This window comes from Sapajus apella, unplaced genomic scaffold (genome assembly GCF_009761245.1).
Source record: "Sapajus apella isolate SASKATOON/1434 unplaced genomic scaffold, GSC_monkey_1.0 scaffold37, whole genome shotgun sequence".
NCBI classification, from domain to species: domain Eukaryota; kingdom Metazoa; phylum Chordata; class Mammalia; order Primates; family Cebidae; genus Sapajus; species Sapajus apella.
In genome coordinates this window covers 21,724,867-21,747,854 of record NW_022436977.1, presented here as the reverse complement: position 1 = coordinate 21,747,854, position 22,988 = coordinate 21,724,867, and the positions used below count along the sequence as shown (strand labels likewise).

Here is a 22,988-nt window from a genome sequence, read left to right as displayed (position 1 = left end):
AATGAAAAAAATATTCCTTTCCATATCAGTGGTCATTATTGACAATGCACCTGGTCACCCAAGAGCTCTGAGTACAATGTACAAGAAGATAAATATTATTTTCATGCCTGCTAAAACAATATTCATTCTGTAGCCCATGGATCAATGAGTAATTTGAACTTTGAACTCTCACTATTTAAGAAACACATTTTATAAGACTGTAGCTGTCATAGATTGTGATTCCTCTAATGGATGTGGGCAGTCAATTGAGAAATTTATGGAAAGGATTCACCATCCTAGATGCCATTAAGAACAGGTGCAATTAATGAAAGGATGTTAAAATAACAACATGAACAGGAGTTTGGAAGAAGTTGATTCCAACTCTCATGGATGACTGTGAGGAGTTCAAGACTTCAGTGGCGGAAGTAACTGCAGATGTGGAAATGGCAAGAGAACTAGAATTAGAAGTGGAGCCTGAAGAGGTGACTAAATTGCTGCAATCTTATGATCAAACCTGAACGGATGACAAGTTGCTTCTTATGGATGAGCAGAAAAAGTGGTTTCTTGAGAGGGAAACTACTCCTGGTAAATATGGTGTGAACATTTTTCAAATGACAACAAAGAATTTAGAAATATGCCTAAACTTAGTTGATGAAGCAATGGCAGTGTTGGAGAGGATTGGAATCCTTTGGGTAAAATGCTGTCAAGCAGTGTGGCATGCTACAGAGAAATCTTGCGAAAGGAAAAGGCAATTGATGTAGCAAACTTCATTGTTTTCTTATTTTAATAAATTGCCACAGCCACCCCAACCACCACTCTGATCAGTCAGCAGCCACCAACATCAAAACAAGACCCTCCATCAGTAAAAAGATTTTGACTCACTGAAGGCTCAGATGATCATTAGTAAATGATTTTTGGCAGTGAAGTTTTTTTTGTTTGAGACAGAGTCTCACTCTGTCACCTAGGTTAGAGTGCAATGGCACAATCTCAGCTCACTGCAGTCTCCATCTCCCAGGCTCAAAGTGATCCTCCCACCTCAGCCTCCTGGGTAGCTGGGACCATAGGCATGAGCCACAATGCCTAGCTAATTATTGTGTTTTTTTTTATAGAGACAGGGTTTCGATGTGTTGCGCAGGCTAGTCTTGAACTCCTTGGCTCAAGTGATCCACCCACCTTGGCCTCCCAAAGTGCTAGAATTACAGGTGTTAGCCACCATGCCCAGTCAGTGGAAGTATTTATAAATTAAGGTATGTGCATTGTTTTTTCAGACATGATGCAATTGCACACTTAATAGACTATAGTATAGTGTAAACATAACTTTCTTTTTTTTTGTTTTTTGAGACAGGATCTTGCTCTGTTGCCCAGACTGGAGTGCAGTGGCACCATCTCAGCTCACTGCAACCTCCACTTCCCTGGTTCAAGTGAGTCTCCTGACTCAGCCTCCTGAGTAACTGGAACTACAGGCATGTGCCATCATGCCCGGCTAACTTTTGTATTTTTAGTAGAGACAGGGTTTTGCCATGTTGGCCAGGCTGGTCTCAAACTCCTGACCTCACGTGATCCGCCTGCATCGGCCTCCAAAAGTGCTGGGATTACAGGCGTGAGCCACTGCATCCAGCTGTGAACATAGCTTTCATATGCAGTGGGAAACTAAAAAATTCGTGTGACTCACTTATTTGCAATATTTGCTTTATTATGGCGTGATGCTCAGGAACCACAATATCTCTGAGGTATGCATACAGTTTAATGCTTTGTGTTGACCAATGGTACTTTTAATATTCCACACAGGCTTTAAAAAATTTTTTTTAAGCCATTGGTACATAGGAAAAGTCTTTTATATCAGAGTTTGTCAACCACAATACTGAGGGGCTTTCAGAATCCTGAGATACTGATTCTCCTGGCCTCTGTGGTGGCTAGAGAGCCCAGTTAGTCACCTGACTGCTTTATCTTTTCACCTTGTGCCATACAAATATTAAAATAATTTTATTCATTGAATGTGAAAAAGACAGGGGATCTCTGAATTAGAAACCAATTCTCTAGTTTCATTATGTTTAGATTCCTCTTTTGGCTGCAATTCAGTTTTTTTTCAGTTTCAGGGTATTCAGTAGCTTTGTTCTGCATTGTCAATCAATCATGTAGCAAATATTTATTGAGAATTCATCCATAGTTGGATAGTGTGAGAGACACAACAGCTAATGCTAAAAATTTGGCTTTTGCCTTCAAGGAACTGATAGTCTAGTTAAGGGACATCAGAATTATTTAGGAAACAACTAGGTAAGAACGTGAAGGAATCACCGATGAAATGCTAGATTATTTAGCACACATGATAATCACTACAAGAAATCAGAAAAGGCAGAGATCGGCATGGGGTGGACATAGAGAAGACTTTATAAAAGAAGCATAAAATGTGTTCAATTTTAAAAGATGAGTAGAATTTGAAGAAGTAAGACATACCAAGGTGGTTATTTCAGGCAAAAGGATAGGTATGAACAGAGTTTTAAAAGCTAGAATGGGTCAGGCATGGTGGCTCACACCTGTAATCCCAGCACTTTGGGAGGCCAAAGTGGGTGGGTGAACTGAGGTCAGGAGTTCGAGACGAGCATGACCAACGTGGTGAAACCCTGTCTCTATTAAATACAAAAAATTAGCCAGGCATGGTGGTGCATGCCTGCAGTCCCAGCTACTTCGGAGGCTGAGGCAGGAGAATTGCTTGAACCCAGGAGGGAGAGGTTGCGGTGAGCCGAGATTAAGCCATTGCACTCCAGCCTGGGTAACAAGAGCTAAACTCTGTCTCAAAAAAAAAAAAAAAAAAAAAAAAAAAAAAAAAAAAGCTAGAATGAACTTTGCAGGGGCAGTAAGGAAACTGGTATCACCAGAATCAACGTTCAAACCGAGGACTAGTGTGACACTGGATAGGTAGCTTAGGGCTAATTTATGGAGGCCTTAAGTAATAAGCATAGAAGTTGAGATGTGATGGGTAATGGTTCATAATTCAGCATAAGTTCTTAAGGAGGCAAGTAACATAATTAAAATAGTGGGGTTTTGTTGTTGTTGTTGTTGTTTTTTGAGTCAGAGTCTTGCTCTGTCACCCAGGCTGGAGTGCAGGGGCACAATCTTGGCTCATTGCAACCTTTGCCTCCTGCATTCAAGCAATTCTCCTGCCTCAGCCTCCCCAGTAGCTGAGATTACAGGTGCTCACCACCACACCCAGCTAATTTTTGTATTTTCAGTAGAGACGGGGTTTCACCATATTGGCCAGGCTGGTCTTGAACTCCTGACCTCGTGATCCACCCACCTCAGCCTCCCAAAGTGCTGGGATTTCAGGCATGAACCACCGTGCCCGGCCAAAATAATATTTTATAAAGGGCAACCTCACAATGAAAAAGAAAAAGAGATGAGGTAAAAAGGAAAAAAGAGATATTGAAGTTATGTGAACCAAATAGGAGGGTCCTGCAATAGTCCAGTCATGATATGGAAAGACATTCCCATCTCAACTAGATCCTTGGATATGGAGATGGGACATCAATTTGAGGATGATACGCCAAAAAGCACTGGTTAACTCAGTTTGTATAATTAGAGTCACCATAAATTGGAAGAAGAGGTTATTCTCTTTTGTTTATGTGAGAAAAGAAAAGAACAGAGATGAGAATCTTTCACTTCCTGTTAACTGTTTGTATTTTTGATGGTGACTGTGGGAAGTTAGGAGACATTTTCAAAGATAATTAACAGGACTTGGGGCTGAGTGGTTATTGGGAAAGTAAAGTAAATACTGTAGTCACTTTAAAGTTTCTTACCTTTATATTTTTATTTTTAGCCACCTAAACTTTATCTGAATTTAATAAATGGCATTTTAATAAAAATAAAAATATTACAGAAATATCAATCTGAAGAAAAAAATTAAATATTGATCTTAAAAATGCCCCAGAGAGTGCTCGCTTCGGCAGCACATAAACTAAAATTGGAATGAAACAGAGAAGATTAGCATGGCCCCTGCACAAGGATGAAATGCAAACCTGTGAAGCATTCCATACTAAAAAAAAAAAAAAAAATGCCCCAGAGAGCCTGGGAACAGTGGTTCATGCCTGTAATCCTAGTACTTTGGGAGGCTGAGGCAGGTGCATCACTTGAGTCCAGGAGTTCAAGACCAGCCTGGGCAACATGGTGAAACTCCATCTCTACAAAAATATAAAAATAAGCTGGGCATGGTGGCATGTACCTTTGATCCCAGCTACGCGGGAGGCTGAGGTGGGTGGATCGCTTGAGCCCAGGAGGCTGAATTTGCAGTGAGCTGAGATCTTGCCACTGCGCTCTAGCCTGGGTGACAGAGCCAGACCCTGTCTCAAAAAAAAAAGCCCCATAGAATGCCAAAATCCCGTCTTAGGTTAGCGTCATATATTTTAACTGTGTTTTCAAATAGTTGGATTTATTTTTGGACCGTTGCATTTTAATGTATCAAAAATGCAAGAAAGGAAACAACATATGTAAGATTATAAGATTCTGAGGAATAACTGAAAATAAAATAAGCAAGAAAAAATATAAGTAAAAATTTTAATTTAGAATAAAACCCTAAGATAGAAATTTTAAAAATACCAAGGAGATAAGCAATAGAACTAGTTGACATTGTTTAAATTGGGTTTGACTAATTTCTGAGTATTAGCTGTAATGTCTATATAATGTATTTACTTGGGTTACATTATATTTGATGGCTGTTGTGGCCCACTAGCCCATTAAGTTTCAGGAGTTTATTTGTATTTTAAAATATATGCTGTTAGGTAAAAATCATGTAAGACACTTAGATAAAAGATAATATCAACTTTTCTTATAATATTTTGATATTTGAGTAATATAGGTATACCCCCCCAATAAAATCTATGCTTTCCTTCTTATTTATTCAACACATACTTAATGAGTACCTGCTCTGTACTGTGTTATCCATCCTTTCTTCCTGGTCTTCACTCTGCAGTTTTATGGACACCTGAACACTGTTGATACGTAAGGTGGTGAAGTTTCATTAGTGGATGTAGACCCTGTATATGTTATCAGTATATCTTTAGGAACCAAAAAGGATTTAACAACTCAGACCTAGACCAATATTTTTCTCCTTGCTTGAAGACTTCCTCTTTGCAAGTCTTTCTTGTGAATTAAACCTCTGTAGTCCTGTTTCAAGAAGTAAATAACTTATATCTCACTACACCAAGAACTCTTCTAGGTACTTAGTAGGCACTCATTAAATCTGCAAATGATTGATAAATACTGTTCCACTGGATTCTGATTTGTTTCTTTTTGAACATCTAGTGGACTGCCTAAAAGAGCCATCTTATTTCTGAGCTTTACTTGGTGAACTTGTGTTTGGTTATTGATGAATTAGTTTGCACGAGTCTTTGGGGACAACGGGAGAAAAACTTTGAAATTTAATTAGTTTATCCATTGTGGATCTAGTTGAGTATATTTCTCTGTCAGATCAGCAAATCTCTTCTTCAAGGGATGGTAAAATCTAGTGTGGAATTAGGGAAGGAATTTTAAAGCACTGTCTTTTTATAATTACACTAACACTCTCCTGTCTTCTATTTTTTAGGAAATATTCTGCTGTACGTAGAGATGGCTCTTTCCATTATGTCCACAGTACTCCCTTTGGCAACTATTCATTCATCTCTGTTGATGCCACCTTAAATCCAGGGCCTAAGAGACCCTATAATTTCTTTGGAATTTTAGATAAGGTGTAGTAAAAATCTTACTTCCCTTTGTAGCTTACTTATTTTTTCATGGACATATGTGGATCACTTAAAGTTATCATAGGTAAAGTAGTTGTTATCGAGGAAGGCTTGGAGAGAAATTTAACTTGGTTACAGGTATGGCTAGAAGTTACTGGCTGTTTCAGCACTATTTTTGCTATGCTTGTTCTCGACCCAAAATCTAAGAAAGAAGTATCTCACACTTTATGGAGTAAACATTTATTAAATAGGTACTGGGTGCAGGATGCACTTTGCAGGGTACAGGACCTATAACTTTGTGTGGTATATTCCTAAGTTCCCACAATTGCCAATTCTGACTAATGGTCTTTTTTTTTTTTTTTTTTTGTGACGGAGTTTTGCTCTCTCGCCCAGGCTAGAGTGCAGTGGTATGATCTCGGCTCACTGCAGCCTCCACATTCCTGGCTCAAGCAATTCTCATGCCTCAATCTCCCAAGTAGAGATTGCAGGCATGTGCCACCATGTCCAGCTAATTTTTGTATTTTTAATAGAGAGAGAGTTTTGACATGTTGACCAGGGTGGTCTCAAACTCCTGTTCTCAAGTGATCCACCTGCCTCAGCCTCCCAAAGTGCTGGGATTACAGGCATGAGCCACTGTGCTCAGCTGGTCTCTATTTTTTTTTTTTTAACAAAATAAGGACAACTATTGAAATCAGTAAGTTTATTTTCAAGTATTTTGGCAAGGCTAGGTGATTGCTGGATTTAAACTGTGTGGAAAGTCTCATTTGAGAACCTCTTATTATTTCTTGGTACAATAAATGCCAACTCATTATTTAATAAGCCTATCCCCCTAAGTAAGACATGTGAACTCATATGAAAGAACACAAAGGTAATAAAGCCAATTCTTAGACTCTTAGAGTGTTTATTCTAGTGGTGAAGTATAAGACCAGTATAGAAATAAATACAATAAAGAGCAGAATTTGCTAAATTAGAACTAAGAGATTCAGAGTTATATGAATGAGTTTGAAAGAATGTGAAATCAAGTGAACAGAATATTGTCAAACGCACTGTGTTACTTTAGGCATTTTATTTAGTTACATTCTGTTTTGTTTCCTATCAATCAAGTGTCTTTAGTCAGGGTTGATTAACTCACATTAAATCCCATTCCTTAGTATTGTGTTAAGGTAGAATTTGAGGATCATGTACATGCAAACCAACAGGAGTGTTACAAAATGCAGATCTCTTGGCCTTGCCCTGGACTTACCAAATTAAAACCCTGAGGGTAGAGCCCATAAATTTATTGTTGTAGGCACTTTACAGATAATATTAATGCATATTTACATATGTACCAGTTATTTTTTGAAATCAACTTTTGAGGTATGATTTGCGTACCAAAAAATCCTCATTTTAAATGTTTGGAGAGTTTTGACAAATGTATATACTGGCGTAACTGTCACCACAATTAAGACATAGAACATTTCCATCATCCTAAAGAATTTCCTTGTACAGTTATCTTCACCTCCTAGGGAATAACTGGTTGGTTACCTACCAGCATGGATTAATTTTGTTTGTTCCAAAACTTTGCATAAATGAAATCATACAGTATGTACTCTTGGGTGTGGCTTCCTTAGCTCAGTATAATGTTTCTGAGATCCATCCATATGGTTGTGTGTATCAGCAGTCCTTTCCTTTCTGTTGCTGAGTAGTAGTCCATCATGTGGATGTATTACAACTTGATGATGATTTCCAGTTTTTGGCTATTATGAGAAGTGCAATAAACATTTAGGTAGAAGTCTTTCCATATTATTATTTTAGAAGTTTAGTTTCAGTATCCTTTTTATTAATTGTAATGTGTTATACAAAGCTATAAATATTAGTGATGACTGCTTTATTTCTCAGTTTCTTTATCTGTTAAAAGAGGTTAATATCTACCATACCTATTGCAGAGTTATTTTTAGAATCAAATGAATTATAATGTATATGGAAACAGTTTGAAATCCACAGAGGTCCATACTGGTCATTAACTAGTAGGATTTAAGGCCTAGATAACATACAATTATTATTATAAATCTTCAGAGGAGTTTCCTAATCTGTTGACATTAGATTTTAGCCTGAGCCCTAATTTAAGATCCTTCCATTTTTCTCCCATTTCAGAAACAGATGGAGGAGCTCTTATTACTGGCCAAGGAAAGTAGTCAGAGCAACCATACAATTTGGTTTGGACACTTTACAACATCCACTATTCTTTCTCCATCACCAGGAATCCGGTCAATAATGAGGTGAGACAAGCATCCAAAATCAGAATTCATTTGTTTTTAGTTTTTAATTTTGCTGTACCTATTCTGCTTTTCTGGCAAGACATTTTTATTAGTTTGGCCTCACAAGTTATCTTTGTTCATTTATTTCATTTTTTTTCTTTGGTTAGTTCGGCTATAGCTTATTTGTGTGGACATCTCCATACACTTGGTGGACTCATGCCTGTTTTGCACACTCGTCACTTCCAGGGCACTTTGGAACTTGAGGTGGGAGACTGGAAGGATAACAGAAGGTAAGGGAACCTCCCCACAGAATAAAACTTATACACATAAGTTTTGCCAAAGCAATGATAGTTTTCATGCTGATATCATGGGTGATTACAGTTAAAGAAAACCTTGTGATATTTCTGTTTTTCTAAAGTAATATGTGTCTTTGCAATCTTTGTCATTTTGCAGAGACCTTGTCACAGCAGTGATGTTAACTATCACTGTGTTATGTTGGATTTTCAAGATATGTCCATTAGGAAATGGACTCAAACTCTAGTGTGCACAAGACTTATGGGGGAGCTTATGAAAAATAAAAATTTTCAGGCACTATGTCTAGAGATTTTGATTGTGTTGGTCTGGATTAGGGTCCAACAAACTGCATTTTTTTTTTTTTTAGACGGAGTCTTGCTCAGCCACCCAGGCTGTAGTGCAACGGCGCCATCTCAGCTCATTGCAACCACCATCTCCCGGATTCAAATGATTCTCCTGTTTCAGCCTGTCGAGTAGCTGGGATTACAGACACATGCCATCATGTCCGGCTAATTTCTGTATTTTAGTAGAGATGGGATTTCACATGTTGACCAGTCTGGTCTTGAACTCCTGACCTCAGGTGATCTGCCTGCCTCGGCTTCCCAAAGTGCTAGGATTACAGATATGAGCCACCACGTCCAGCCCAAACTGCATTTTTTAAAAGGCTGCTGGGTGGTCTATGCACAATTTGAGAAATACTATTACTAGAAGTATCATTTTTTTCCTCCTGAATTTTGTATCTACCATATTGGTTAGTGCTACAAGATGGTAGTGATTTAAGTTCTTCAAATAGATGATAGTTGACTTTTTTTAGGTTAAGGTCTCTCTAACAGAAAACATGTTTATGAAAATCATGTAGTATAGTTAAATATATGTTTTTTTTTTAAAGAAATTTTTTTTTGAGACGGAGTTTCACTCTTGTTACCCAGGCTGGAGTGCAATGGCACGATCTCGGCTCACCGCAACCTCCGCCTCCTGGGTTCAGGCAATTCTCCTGCCTCAACTTCCTGAGTAGCTGGGATTACAGGCATGCGCCACCATGCCCAGCTAATGTTTTGTATTTTTAGTAGAGACGGGGTTTCACCATGTTGACCAGGATGGTCTCGATCTCTTGACCTCGTGATCCACCCACCTCGGCCTCCCAAAGTGCTGGGATTACAGGCTTGAGCCACCGCACCGGGCTAAAGAAATATTTAAATGAAATAGTTTATCAAGTATAGAGGAGTATCTTATTGTTTAACTAATATGGTTATTTAATTTATACAAACCCTGTGCTCTCAGTTAATAGGTACTCAACAAAGATTTGTTGCACAGAATATGTTATCTTTTTATTTTTAACTACTTCCATTAATTAAAAAGGAACTTTACATCTTGGAAGGTATTTCCTCATTTTGGCTGACTTTTTAGAAACTGTATGAGTTATACTAGAAACCTGTAATTATTTGGCAAGTATAATTATTTTGAGCTAGAACTTGTCTATTCATGGCTGTGAGGCTGTGGGCTGGGCTATGATTGCCTTTTGTGAGATAGTCTTACTAACCCTTGATCGGCTTCTTTATTTCTTCTAAGTGCTCCAGTTACAAGTTGTGATGTTAATTATGAAGCCATTTCCTTTCTCTCTCCACCAGCTTTCCTGTGTTCCAACCCTGGGGTTTTATCTGGAGTTTTCTGAAAGGACCTAACGTTTACCTGCCTTTATAAACACTTAAATTGTATTAGTTACAATAGAAGAATTTTTAAAAACAGTTAGTATATTGGTAATATTAGGCTAGTCCTTGTTGTAGATGCAGATAAATCCAGAAATATCAGTGGCTTAACACAAATGTTTTTCATTTGTATAAATTCAGTATGAGTCAGAACAACTCTTTTCCATGGGGTGAGTCAGTAATTCAGACTTCCTCCATCTTAAAATACCTATTTTGATATGTGAATTCCAGGGCAGGAATGAGAGCACTAAGAACTCACACTCACTCTTAAGTACTTTGGACCACAGGCATGATATGTGTCACTTCTGTTCACAGCCCATTGGCTATCACATGGTCCCAACCAAATACCAGGGAGACTGGGAAATTCAGGGGAATGTGTAGAGTATCTGATGAGCACAATTGTTTTTGCCATAGTAAATCATTTCTTATTTCTAGAAGTTAGAAAATATAAAACTTTGGTTATTCTTTAATGAAGATTTTATACCTTTTGTTATTGCATTTGGAAAATGAACACAACTTTAATTTCTTTGAAATTATAGCAATAAAGGTTTAAGGCTAGGCATGGTGGCTTATGCCTATAATCCCAGCACTTTGGGAGACTGAGTCAGGGTGATCATCTAAGGTCAGGAGTTTGAGACCAGCCTGGCCAACACGGTGAAACCCTGTCTCTACTAAAAATAGCCGGATGTGGTGGCAGGTACCTGTAATCCCAGCTACTTGGGAGACGGAGGCAGGGAAAATTGCTTGAACCCGGGAGAGGTTGCAGTGAGCCAAGATGATGCCACTGCACTCCAGCCTGGGTGACAGAGTGAGACTCTGTTTCAAAAAAGAAAAAAGGTTTAAAATAAGCATGAAAGATTTTTAATTGTGTTCATATCAACCATTTAAATATTTTATGTAGCATTGTTGATAGGATGAACAATGTCAGGTATTAGGGTTATAATAAATGTCTTAGGTTCGACATTGTCTTAAAGTACAGGGATAAGATAAATTACTTCAACAGTATTTATTTAAAAATTAAAGAGTACATGCCATGTACCAGGTATTGTTCAAGAGCACAGTTGAATCTATTGCCCCAGTCAGAGGCCAGTTATGTGATAAAAGTGAAGGATAAAATCATAGGGGTAAGGGGAAAAAGAAAGAAAATATTACTTAATCTTTATTCAAATTCATCATGTAAACAAGTCCTAGTTATGTATTTTTATATTTGTTCTGTATGTTACCTTCATGACCTCTTACAATGTGACTAAATTACCTTATTATCTGGTCTCTAGGTACCGGATTTTTGCCTTTGATCATGACCTCTTTAGCTTTGCAGATTTGATCTTTGGCAATTGGCCTGTGGTTCTTATCACCAATCCTAAGTCACTCCTATATTGTTGTGCTAAACATGAACCACTAGAAAGACTTCTTCACTCAACACACATCAGGTATGTAGCAATTTTTCAGAATTTACTTTCAGTTTAATAATAATGGAGAATAAGTCATTGTGACTGTATTCTTATGTGAAAGCTATGAGATGCCCCATTTTAGTTTTCTCAATAACCTAAAGATTATATAAAGATAGATTACTTACTGTTTTGTTCCCATTAAGTTAAAAAGCATATCATTTTCTTAAGCTGATCAAATTTTAAAAACCATTCAGAAACCCATAATTCTACCATTATTATTTTTGTTTCATTTTATTCCAGCCTTTTTATTTGGATGCTTTTACATTGCTGTAAGCATAATGTACACGTTCCTTTATAGCCTACCTTTTTTAAATTTGCAAGTTACCATAAGGTTATTCTCCATTACTGAAACAATGACAAATCTAAAACCATGTGTTTTGTATATGCTCTCATTTTAGAATCTTGGCCTTTTCCTTATCCACCATTACTTCTGTCACAGTTATGATTGATGAAGTTGATTTAGGCCAGGCTGTTCATGTGTCTGGTCCTATTTTCATACTGAAGTGGAATCCTAGAAACTACAGTAGTGGGGCACATAACATAGAAGTAATCGTCCAGGTAAGTTAGTAATTTATATTCACTGTGTAAATGACTAAGCTGTAACCTCAATGAATTGTGGTTTAGAATATTTTAGTCAATTGTTAATTAAACTATGTTTAATAAAAAAATTTGGGGCCGGGCATGGTGGCTCACGCCTGTAATCTCAGCACTTTGGGAGACCAAGGCGGTTGGATCACCTGAGCACAGGAGTTCGAGACCAGCCTGGGAAAAACAGTGAAACTCTGTCTGTACAAAAAAATACAAAAATTGGCTGGGTATGGTGGTGTGTGCCTCTAGTCCCAGCTACTCAGCAGGCTGAGGCAGGAAAATCACTTGAGCCCAGGAGGTGGAGGTTGCAGTGAGCCGAGATTGCACCACTGCACTCCAGCCCCAGCAAGAGAGCCAGGCCCTGTCTCAAAACAAACAAAAAAAGTGAAAAAATGTGGGCTGAGACTGGAGGATCATTTGAAGCCAGTAGTTTTGAGACCAGCCAGGGCAACATAGTGAGACCCGCATGTCAACAAAAAAATACAAGTTAGCTGGGCATGGTGGCGTGCATTTGTAGTCCTAGGTATTTGTGAGGCTGAAATGGAAGGATCATTTTAAAGAGACTTGAGCGTTCATGTGCACCAGGAGTTCAAGGTTATAGTGAGTTCTGATCGTGCCACTGCACTCTAGCCTGAGCAACAGAGAGAGACCCTATTTCAAAAAAAAAACCCCCAAAATTGAATACACTGTATTTAGTATATTCTGAAAATAGGCACTCAGGAGTAATTCTAATATTAGATTAAAACCTAGGCAGAAGAGAAGAGGAGCGACCATAGTCTCTCTCCGTCTTTAACTCCAGGAAATCACTTTTGTTTTCTTCCAACTTTGGCCAGAATCTTTTCAAATGGGGGCAAATTTTCCAGTATACCCAAAGGTAATAGAATAAGTCAGAAAACATGTATTATGTGTCCATATCTTGGATTGCTGTCTCTAACTGTAGGACAATTGTGTCACTATTTGAAAGCTTCAGGACACAGAAAATTTCCAAGGCATCAAAGCACTTTTTTGTTAGGAGAATAAGCATTGTTAGCATATGCAGTACCAGTCTGCCTTTTCTTATTCTGATTCAGTTTGGGGCATTGAATTTATTAGCGCCTGCCAGAGTAGAAAGTAATAATCATTACCAAAACAGAGCAGTTTCATTAAATTCTTAAGGCGATAAGCTGTGCTCAGAAATTAGTTTCTTGCACACATGCATGCACACACACACACACACGCACACACACACATCAATTTCTGCAATTTTATGATTTGATGACATTTTTAAACTATTTAATCTTGTAATGTTAAGACTTAATTTGAAACACCAAATAATTTTTCAGAAAATGTATGTACTTTCATTGTCCTTTTTATCCCCCCAACAAAGACAAGTTGAGCAAGAAGAAACTATTTACTGAGCTCCCTCTTAGGAAATGCCAGGCACTTAGAATTTTTTACTTAATCCACAAAACAATCCTTCGTTTGGGTAGTTTTACCGTTAATTTGTAAATGGGGAAACTTGTTCATCTGCACAAGAGAAGACATTTTACTATGCCACTTGTCTTTAAAATATTCTGTGTAGAAGGAAGAAAACACTTACAGAAGAATGTAGAAGGAGAGATGGCTGGAGATGAACCCTTAAGGTCTTTCATATTAGAAGTTGGATCATTTTAAAGAGACTTGAAGGTTCATGTGCACCTAGAATAAATTATTCCCTGTCTTTAAAGTCATGGAGAAGATGTGGGAGCAACTTTAGCACTGGGAAGCTAACACTTGGAGTGCCTCAGCATCACAGTATATTATTTTCTTAATATGATATACATACAGCTTCTGTAGTTTTGTGAAGAAAAAAAAACCCCATAGCTTACATTTTTTGAAACATTTCTGGCTGCTTAATTAAATCCTTAGTAAAAATCTAAAATCACATACTTTTTTATGTTTAACATTTTTTAACAATGGTATCAAGGTGTACTTTATACATAATAACATAATAAACCTTGTATATTTAAAGTATATAATTTGGTGAGTTTTGACATATGTATACATCCTTGAAGTCATTACCTACAAGCAATATGATACATTTCTCTCAAAAGTTTTCTTGTGTCTTTTGCAGTGTGTTTTCCATACATCCTCAACCTCAGGCAATGACTTATCTATTTTCTGTTTTCTTACATGTATAACTTTAAACAATTAACCTACTGAGTAGTAGTAAATAGGAAACCTGCTCCCCTCATTGGTTCATGGGAAAGTTCTGTCCTTTTAAATACAGTAAGCTGTAGATAAGTCAGATTGAAACTCAAAATCTGTGGGAGAAAACATTTCTTTATTATCTAATTTTTACCTACTTGTTAGATTTATTGAACATCTATAGGTTCCTTGCAGTCTATTAGCAACTAGACCTTTGGATCAATTTTCAGTGTGGGTCCTGGGCTAGTGGCATCAGTATCACCTGGGAACTTGTTAGAAATGGAAATTCTTAAGTCTCATCCGAAACCTACTGAATCAGAAACTTTGGAGATAGGACCCAGCAATCTAGTTTAACAATCTCTCCAGGTGATTCTGATGTGCACTAAAGTTTGAGTACCAGTATTTTAAGATTATTGTGCCTACTCTGCCAATTTAAAGAGTAGACTCTAGAAATCTCTAATCTGAAACATTAGAGAAATCTAGATCCCTGCTTTAAAAAAAAACTTATTTAATATAAGCACATTTTGAGCAATAAAAGTTTAAAAAACACAAATGTAAGTTCTTATTATTTTAAAACTTTTTTATAGTGGGAAAGTTTTAAATATCCAAAAGGGATAATATTACAATGAACTCTCATATATCCATCAGCCAATCTCAACAATTATCAGCTCATGATCAGTCTTGTTCCATCTTTATCCCTAACTCCCCTCCCTGCACCATGATGTCATTTCATCTATAAATACAGTATATCAATATGTATCAGTAAAAGATAAGGACTATTTTTTAAAGATATTACCATGATCCCATATCATACCTGGAAGGTTAACAGTAATTCCTTAATATCAAACTATCCAGCTAATGTTCAGTTATTCCAATATCTCACATACATAGACAGGAAGATAAATAGATATGTATATTTGCATTTGGTCAGTTCAAATCAGAATCCAATCAAGGTTCATACATTGCATTTAACTGACTTGTCTCTTTCATCTCTTTTACTGTATAGATTGCCTCCCTTACCTCCTCCTTCTTTTTTCCCCCTCTTATAATTTATTTGTTTTGGAAACTGAATCTTTGGTCCTGTAGAGCTCCCTGTTTTTGGGATTTTTGCTGTTTACATCCCTGTGGTAACATTTAACATGTTTATCTATCCCCTTCCCCCTTAGTTTCTATAACTGGTAGTTAGATTTATATATATATATGTTTTTTTTGTCAAAACTGCTTTTTCTGGTGTTTTATGCTTTTAACAGGATGCTCATAGTATTTGGTTGTTTCTCTTTCTATAATGTTAAGATGGATCAGTGTCTTCAGCTGTTGGTAGCCTTATCCACTGGTGTGTTGGTAAATATTTAGCAACCAGCTTGGGGCAAGTTACTGCAATCAAGGAGAGGATCCTGATTTGTAGCATTTCCCTGATTTATTTCAATTCCCGCAATATAAATATTTCAACCATGGCTGGTTTTAAGGTACCATTGCCATGCTAGTGGCTGCAAAATTGCTGAAAACTTAACAGTTGGCTCCTTCCATTATCTTTTCACCTAAGGGTTTTTAGTAGCCATTGATGATATTTACCTAAATTCATTTTTTCATTAGAGTTATAGTAATTTTCAAATTTTCTTTCCTTATATAGGAATATTAATTAGAACAGTCCTATGAAGAAAAACTTCTCTCATCTATTTGGTATCCAGATATAGAGTCACACAGGAAATGCAGATAAATTCTTCTTTCCTCATTGCCCCTTTACTAAACTAGTTTTCAGAATAATGAGTTGGTTCTTTAGTATCTGCCAAAGGTGACTGAGTCTTTTACATTTAATATTATTATAAATTCAAAGTTTAAAAAAATACATACTTGATATGTTTCAGTCCATTGCATGTATTCTTTTCCGTGCTCAAACTGTTCCACCTTTTGCTAGTGGGAGCCTCTTCATGTTGACTACTAAGTCCTTTGACACAACCCCAGTAGTCTTTGTTCATTTTTTTACTTTCTTATTTGACAAGATAGTCCAAGGTTTTCTTATGCAGTTTTTCTTTAAAAAATTTTTTTTAAGTTTTAATTTTTGTGGTACATAGTAAGTGTGTATATTTATGGGGTACATGAGATGTTTTGAAACATGCATGCCAATATCATACTGAATGGGCAAAAACTGGAAGTATTCCCTTTGAAATCTGGCACTAGACAAGGATGCCCTCTCTCACCACTCCTATTCAATATAGTACTGGAAGTTCTAGCCAGAGCAATCAGGCAAGAAAAAGAAATAAAGGATATTCAAATAGGAAAGGAGGAAGTCAAATTGTCTCCATTTGCATAAGACCCCATCGTCTCAGCCCAAAATCTCCTGAAACTGATAAGCAACTTCAGCAAAGTCTCAGGATACAAAATCAATGTGCAAAAATCACATGCATTCCTATACATCAATAACAGACTTAAAGAGAGCCAAATCAAGAACAAACTGCCATTCACAATTGCTACAAAGAGAATAAAATACCTAGGAATACAACTAACAAGGAATGTAAAGGACCTCTTCAAGGAGAACTACAAGCCACTGCTCAATGAAATAAGAGATCAAAACAGCACGTACAGTAATCAAAACAGCACGGTACTGGTACCAAAACAGAGATATAGACCAATGGAACAGAACAGAGGTCTCGGAGGCAACACAACATATCTACAACCATCTGATCTTTGACAAACCAGACAAAAACAAACAATGGGGAAAGGATTCCCTGTTTAATAAATGGTGTTGGGAAAACTGGCTAGCCATGTGCAGCAAGCAGAAACTGGACCCCTTCCTGACATCTTACACTAAAATTAACTCCAGATGGATTAAAGACTTAAACATAAGACCTAACACCATAAAAACCCTAGAAGAAAATATAGGCAAAACCATTCAGGACATAGGCATAGGCAAGGACTTCATGACCAAAACACCGAAGCATTGGCAACAAAAGCCAAAATAGACAAATGGGACCTAATTAAACTTCACAGCTTCTGCATGGCAAATGAAACAGTCATTAGAGTGAATCGGCAACCAACAGAATGGGAAAAAATTTTTGCAGTTTACCCATCTGACAAAGGGCTGATATCCAAAATTTACAAAGAACTAAAACAGATTTACAAGAAAAAAACAAGCTCATTCAAAAGTGGGCAAAGGATATGAACAGATACTTTGCAAAGGAAGACATACATGCGGCCAACAAACATATGAAAAAATGCTCATCATCACTGGTCATCAGAGAAATGCAAATCAAAACTACATTGAGATACCATCTCACACCAGTTAAAATGGCGATCATTAAAAAATCTAGAGACAACAGATGCTGGAGAGGATGTGGAGAAATAGGAACACTTTTACACTGTTCGTGGGAGTGTAAATTAGTTCAACCATTGTGGAAGACAGTGTGGCGATTCCTCAAGGACCTAGAAATAGAAAGTCCATTTGACCCAGCAATCCCATTACTGGGTATATATCCAAAGGATTATAAATCAGTCTATTATAAGGACACGTGCACACGAATGTTCATTGCAGCACTGTTTACAATAGCAAAGACCTGGAACCAACCCAAATGCCCATCAATGATAGACTGGACAGGGAAAATGTGGTACATATACACCATGGAATATTATGCAGCCATCAAAAACGATGAGTTTGGGTCCTTTGTAGGAACATGGATGAACCTGGAAACCATCATTCTCAGCAAACTGACAGAAGAGCAGAAGATCAAACACTGCATATTCTCACTCATAGGCGGGTGTTGAACAATGAGAACACATGGATACAGGGAGGGGAGTACTACACACTTGGGTCTGTTGGGGGGAAATAGGGGAGGGACAGTGGGGGGTGGGCTGTTGGGGAGGGATAGCATGGGGAGAAATGCCAGATATAGGTGATGGGGAGGAAGGCAGCAAATCACACTGCCACGTGTGTACCTATGCAACAGTCTTGCATGTTCTTCACATGTACCCCCAAACCTAAAATGCAATAAAATAAATTTAAAAAAAAAGTTTACTTTCAACAGGATTAGCATAAATGCTAGATTATACGTGGCCATGACGGCTGGGACATCTCGTCGCTGATCCTCGCCGAGGCGATGCAGCGCGCGAAGGTGCTGGGCTGGGAGCTGCAGGAGCAACTGTGGCCTCATATGGAAGCCCTGGGCCTTGGCCTTCCCTCTACATCCCCGAGTTCATGGCGGCCAACCAGACCAGGCGCGCGGACAACCTCATCCCGGACTCACGTCCGCAGCAGCTCGAGCAGATCCGCAAGAACATCCCAGACTTTCGGTCTAGCGTGGGGCTGGACAAAGTCATCGAGCTGTGGACGGCCAACACAGAGCGCTTCTGTGAGGTGGTTCCATGCCTCAATGAAAGGGCCAAGAACCCGCTGCGCACCACTGAGCGTGGCCTGCAGGTGTCTCCCTCTACGCTCTTCGCCGTCGCCAGCATCCTGGAGGGCTGTGCCTTCCTCAGTGGGTCCCCGCAGAACACCCTGGTGCCCGGAGCTCTTAAGCTCGCGTGTCAGCGCCGGGTTTTCATGGGCGGAGATGACTTCAAGTCTGGCCAGACCAAAGTCAGGTCCGTGCTCGTGGACTTCCTCATCAGCTCTGGCCTCAAGACCATGTCCATCGTGGGTTACAACCACCTGGGCAACAACAACGGGCAGAACCTGTCGGCGCCGTTGCAGTTCCGCTCTAAGAAGGTGTCCAAGAGCAACGTGGCGGACGACATGGTACAGAGCAACCCAGTGCTCTTATACGCCCGGCAAGGAGCCCGACCACTGCGTGGTCATCAAATACGAGCCTACGTGGGCTGCGACAGCAAGCTAGCTGGGTGAATAAACCTCAGAGCTAATGCTGGGCGGGACCAAGACAGTGGTGCTGCACAACATGTGCGAGGACTCGCTGCTGGCGGCACCGATCACGCTAGACCTGGCACTGCTGACTGAGCTGTGCCAGCGCGTGAGCTTCTGTGCTGACGCTGACCCCGAGCCGAAGACCTTGCACCCCGTGCTGTCCCTGCTCAGCTTCCTATTCAAGGCGCCGCTGGTCCCGCCGGGCAGCCCGGTGATCAATGCGCTTTTCCGCCAGCACAGCTGTATCAAGAACATCCTCAGGGCCTGCGTGGGTCTCCCGCCACAGAACCACATGCTCCTGGAGCATAAGATGGAGCGCCCAGGGCCCGGCCTCAAGCAAGTCGGACCCGTGGCTGCCGCCTGCCCTGTGTCGAACAAGAAAGGACTGGAACCGGCTTCCACCACCAGCTGCACCAGTGGTGTCAATGCGTACCCACAAGTGGAGGAACCCCAGATGCCCACCACCTGGAGCCCCTGCCACAGCTTCCCAGCCCTTCCTCCCTGCTGCCCCCCAGGACCCCACCTTTCCAGGCCACCCCAAAGACAAGAAAGTGGCTGCCACTCTCAAAAAAAAAAAAAATTACAAAGGTTGGAATGACAGAGGAGTAACAGTACGAAGAAACTTACTTTTCGTTAGTAACCATGATGATAATATATACATTAGAAATTGTGGTATCAGATATTCTGTCATGTTTGATAGCTACACATTAATAATGTGAATAAAATCAATATTTACTTTGAAAAAAAAAAACAGGCATGCAATGCATAATAATCGCATCATGGAAAATAGAATATCCATCCTCTCAGGCATTCATCCTTGTTTTACAAACAGTCCAATTACACTCTTTTAGTTATTTTTAAAACTACAATTAAGTTAGTATTGATTCTAGTCACTCTATGGTGCTATCAAATAATAGGTCTTATTCGTTCTTTCTATGTTTTTTGTACTGATTAACCATCCCCACCTCCCTCCCAATGCCCTCTTACTACCTTTTCTAGCCTCTGGTAACCATCCTTCTACTCTTTATGTCCATGAGTTCAATTGTTTTTATGTTTAGATCCCACGAGGAAGTGATAACATATGATGTTTGTCTTTGTGATCTCCAGTTCCATCCATGTTGTTGCAAATGATAGGATCTCATTCTCTTTTTTTATGGCTGAATACTATTCTATTATGTATATGTACTTCATTTTCTTTATCCATTCATCTGTTGATGGACACTTAGGTTGCTTCCAAATCTTAGTTACTGTGAACAGTGCTGCAGCAAACATGGGAGTGCAGATATCTCTTCTTGTGCACTTCCTACTTAAGAACTGGAATGAGCTGTTTCCCTAAAGGGCACTGTTTTCTTGTAGTGAGAAATGCTATTTTGAGACCACAATCTAGGCACCAGCCTAGCTAGCTCATTACTGTTAGGTTTATTGTTATTTCTAGGCCTTTTTATGGAACAGAGGGAAATACAGGGTTTTTTTTGTTGTTGTTGTTTGTTTGTTTGTTTGTTTTTTTAAGGGAAAATACATTGTGAGTGTATTGCTAATACTTCCTATTTAAATGTAGAATTACAGGTTTTAAAAGAATTTTTTTTTTTTTTTAGACAGAATCTCACTCTATCACCCAGGCTGGAGTGCAGTGGTGCAATCTTGGCTTACTGCAAGCTCTGCTCTGTGAGTTCAAGCAATTCTCCTGCCTCAGCCTCCCGAGTAGCTGGGATTACAGATGCGCACCACCATGTCCAGCTAATTTTTTGTATTTTTAATAGAAACAGGGTTTCACTATGTTGGCCAGGCTGGTCTCGAACTCTGGCCTCAAGTGGTCCACCTGCTTTGACCTCCTAAAGTGCTGGGATTACAGGCGTGAGCCACTGCACCTGGCCTAAGATATGTTATTAAAAGTACTTATAGGGCAAGCACTTTGGGATGCCACTGCAGGAGGATTGCTTGAGGCCAGGAGTTCAAGACCAGCCTGGGCAACATAGCAAGACCCCAAGCATAGTAGCATGTGCCTGTAGTCCCAGCTACTTGGGCAGCTGAATCAGGAAGATCACTTGACCACAGGAGGTCAAAGCTGCAGTGAGCTATGATTGCACAACTGAACTCCAGCCTGGGCAACCGAGAGAAACCTTGAAAAACAACAATAACAACAACAAAAAAAATGTAGTTATTAGAAACCTATTCTTATAAGTAATATAATTTAGAACATTATAAATATTTACATGTACATGAGAGTTACTTTTGTTCTGTGGTTATTACTAGGATGCTGCTGGAAGAAGTAAGAGTGCTCACCACATATTTTCTGTTCAAGAGAATAATCATCTCAGTTTTGATCCCCTGGCATCATTTATTCTCCGTACTGATCACTATATCATAGTAAGTGAATTTAATTAAACATTACATATGTTACTGGATTTGGTAAATGCAGTCCTAAATAATATACAGTAGTCCTCCTTTATCTGTGGTTTCACTTTTCATAGTTTCAGTTACCCAAGGTTATCCATGTCTGAAAATATTATATATAATAAGATATTTTAAGACCATAATCCTATAATTTTATTATGGTATATTGTAATAATTCTTCTATTTTATTATTGTTGTTAATCTCCTACTGTGCCTAATTTATAAATTAAACTTTATTATAGGAATATATTTACAGGAAAAAACATAATATATATAGGGTTCAGTACTATCTGTAGTTTCAGGCATCCACTGGGGGGGAGGGGGTGACCTGGAATGTATCCCCTGTGGATAAAGGAGGACTATTGTGATCATATGACAAGAAAGTTGAATCTCATAAAATTGAAGTTTAGTTATTTGTCTAGAAGAATAAAATGTTTTTAAGTTTATTTGGATTAAAAGAAGCAGAGGCATGGATGAGTCATTTGGGATGTTATAAAACCAGGATAACTAAGGGAGTTACAGGGCCTATGCTAACTTGGGGTAAGGCTTTTTAAAGAATATTTATTTCCACATCAATAATGCATGCTCAAAGTAGAAAACTTGGAAAATTTAGAAATAGATAAAGTGAGATCGGCCCCACATCTTTCTTTTATCACACTACCCATTATAACCATTGTATTTGTCATTATGATACTCTATTTATCTTCTCTCTTATATACATATGTATATGAATTTTTGACATACTATTATACTTTTATTCTCTTTTGCTGTCTGATTTTTTCCACTGAGTAATTTGTCTTGACTATTTTCTCACATCAATTTATATTATAACATATTAGCTGCATTATATTGTTACCGATATGTCTTAATTTTTTTTCTTTGAGACAGTCTCTCTCTGTCACCCAGGCTGACATACAGTGGTGCGATCTTGGCTCACTGCAACTTCCACCTCCTGGGTCCAAGCAATTCTCCTGCCTCAGCCTCCCGAGTAGCTGGACTACAGATGCCCGTCACCATGCCCAGCTAATTAAAAAAAAAAAAAATTTTTAGTAGAGATGGAATTTCACCATAGTAGCCAGACTGGTCTTGAACTCCTGACCTCAAGTGATCCACCTGCCTTGGCCTCCCAAAGTGTTGGGACTACAGGTGTGAGCCATGGCACCTGGCCTTTTTTTTTTTGAGAGGAGTCTTGTTCTGTCTCCCAGGCTAGAGTACAGTGGTGCAATATCAGCTCATTGCAACTTCTGCCTCCCAGGTTCAAGTGATTCTCTTACCTCAGTCTCCTGAGTAGCTGGAATTACAGGCACTCTCCACCACACCCGGCTAATTTTTGTATTTGTAGTAGAGACAGGGTTTCGCCATGTTGGCCAGGCTGGTCTCGAACTCTTGACCTCAGGTGATCCACCCGCCTCAGTCTCCCAAAGTGTTGGGATTACAGGCTTGAGCCACCGCGCCCGGCCTACCTTAATTTTTTAAATAACTTCTCTATTGGTGGACATTTAAGTTGTTTCTAATTGGCCCCTCTACTGTATAAATACGCTTGTAACTTAAGTTTTTGCATATATCTCTAATATAGTTTCTTGGGATAAATTTCTAGAGGTGGATTGCTG

At 38.8% G+C, this 22,988-nt stretch overlaps 1 protein-coding gene, 1 non-coding gene and 1 pseudogene across 11 annotated transcripts in view; all 3 read left to right on the top strand.

The window, feature by feature from the left end:
* TMEM62 (transmembrane protein 62) overlaps nucleotides 1–22,988 on the top strand; it is a 49,920-nt gene that overhangs the window by 8,776 nt on the left and 18,156 nt on the right. For 8 of the 10 annotated variants that reach the window (XM_032297723.1, XM_032297726.1, XM_032297724.1 and 5 more), the window contains 6 exons: nucleotides 5,555–5,696; nucleotides 7,824–7,948; nucleotides 8,095–8,217; nucleotides 11,202–11,357; nucleotides 11,777–11,936; nucleotides 21,238–21,351. In XM_032297723.1, the coding sequence (XP_032153614.1) occupies nucleotides 5,555–5,696; nucleotides 7,824–7,948; nucleotides 8,095–8,217; nucleotides 11,202–11,357; nucleotides 11,777–11,936; nucleotides 21,238–21,351 (820 nt within the window). The remainder of the gene's footprint in view (nucleotides 1–5,554; nucleotides 5,697–7,823; nucleotides 7,949–8,094; nucleotides 8,218–11,201; nucleotides 11,358–11,776; nucleotides 11,937–21,237; nucleotides 21,352–22,988) is intronic. The other 2 variants (XM_032297725.1, XM_032297731.1) reach the window with 2 other exon arrangements.
* LOC116564625 lies at nucleotides 3,908–4,014 on the top strand. Its single transcript, XR_004275001.1, has one exon. It is a non-coding gene; the product is annotated as a U6 spliceosomal RNA (small nuclear RNA).
* On the top strand, nucleotides 18,058–20,484 carry LOC116564516 (annotated as a pseudogene).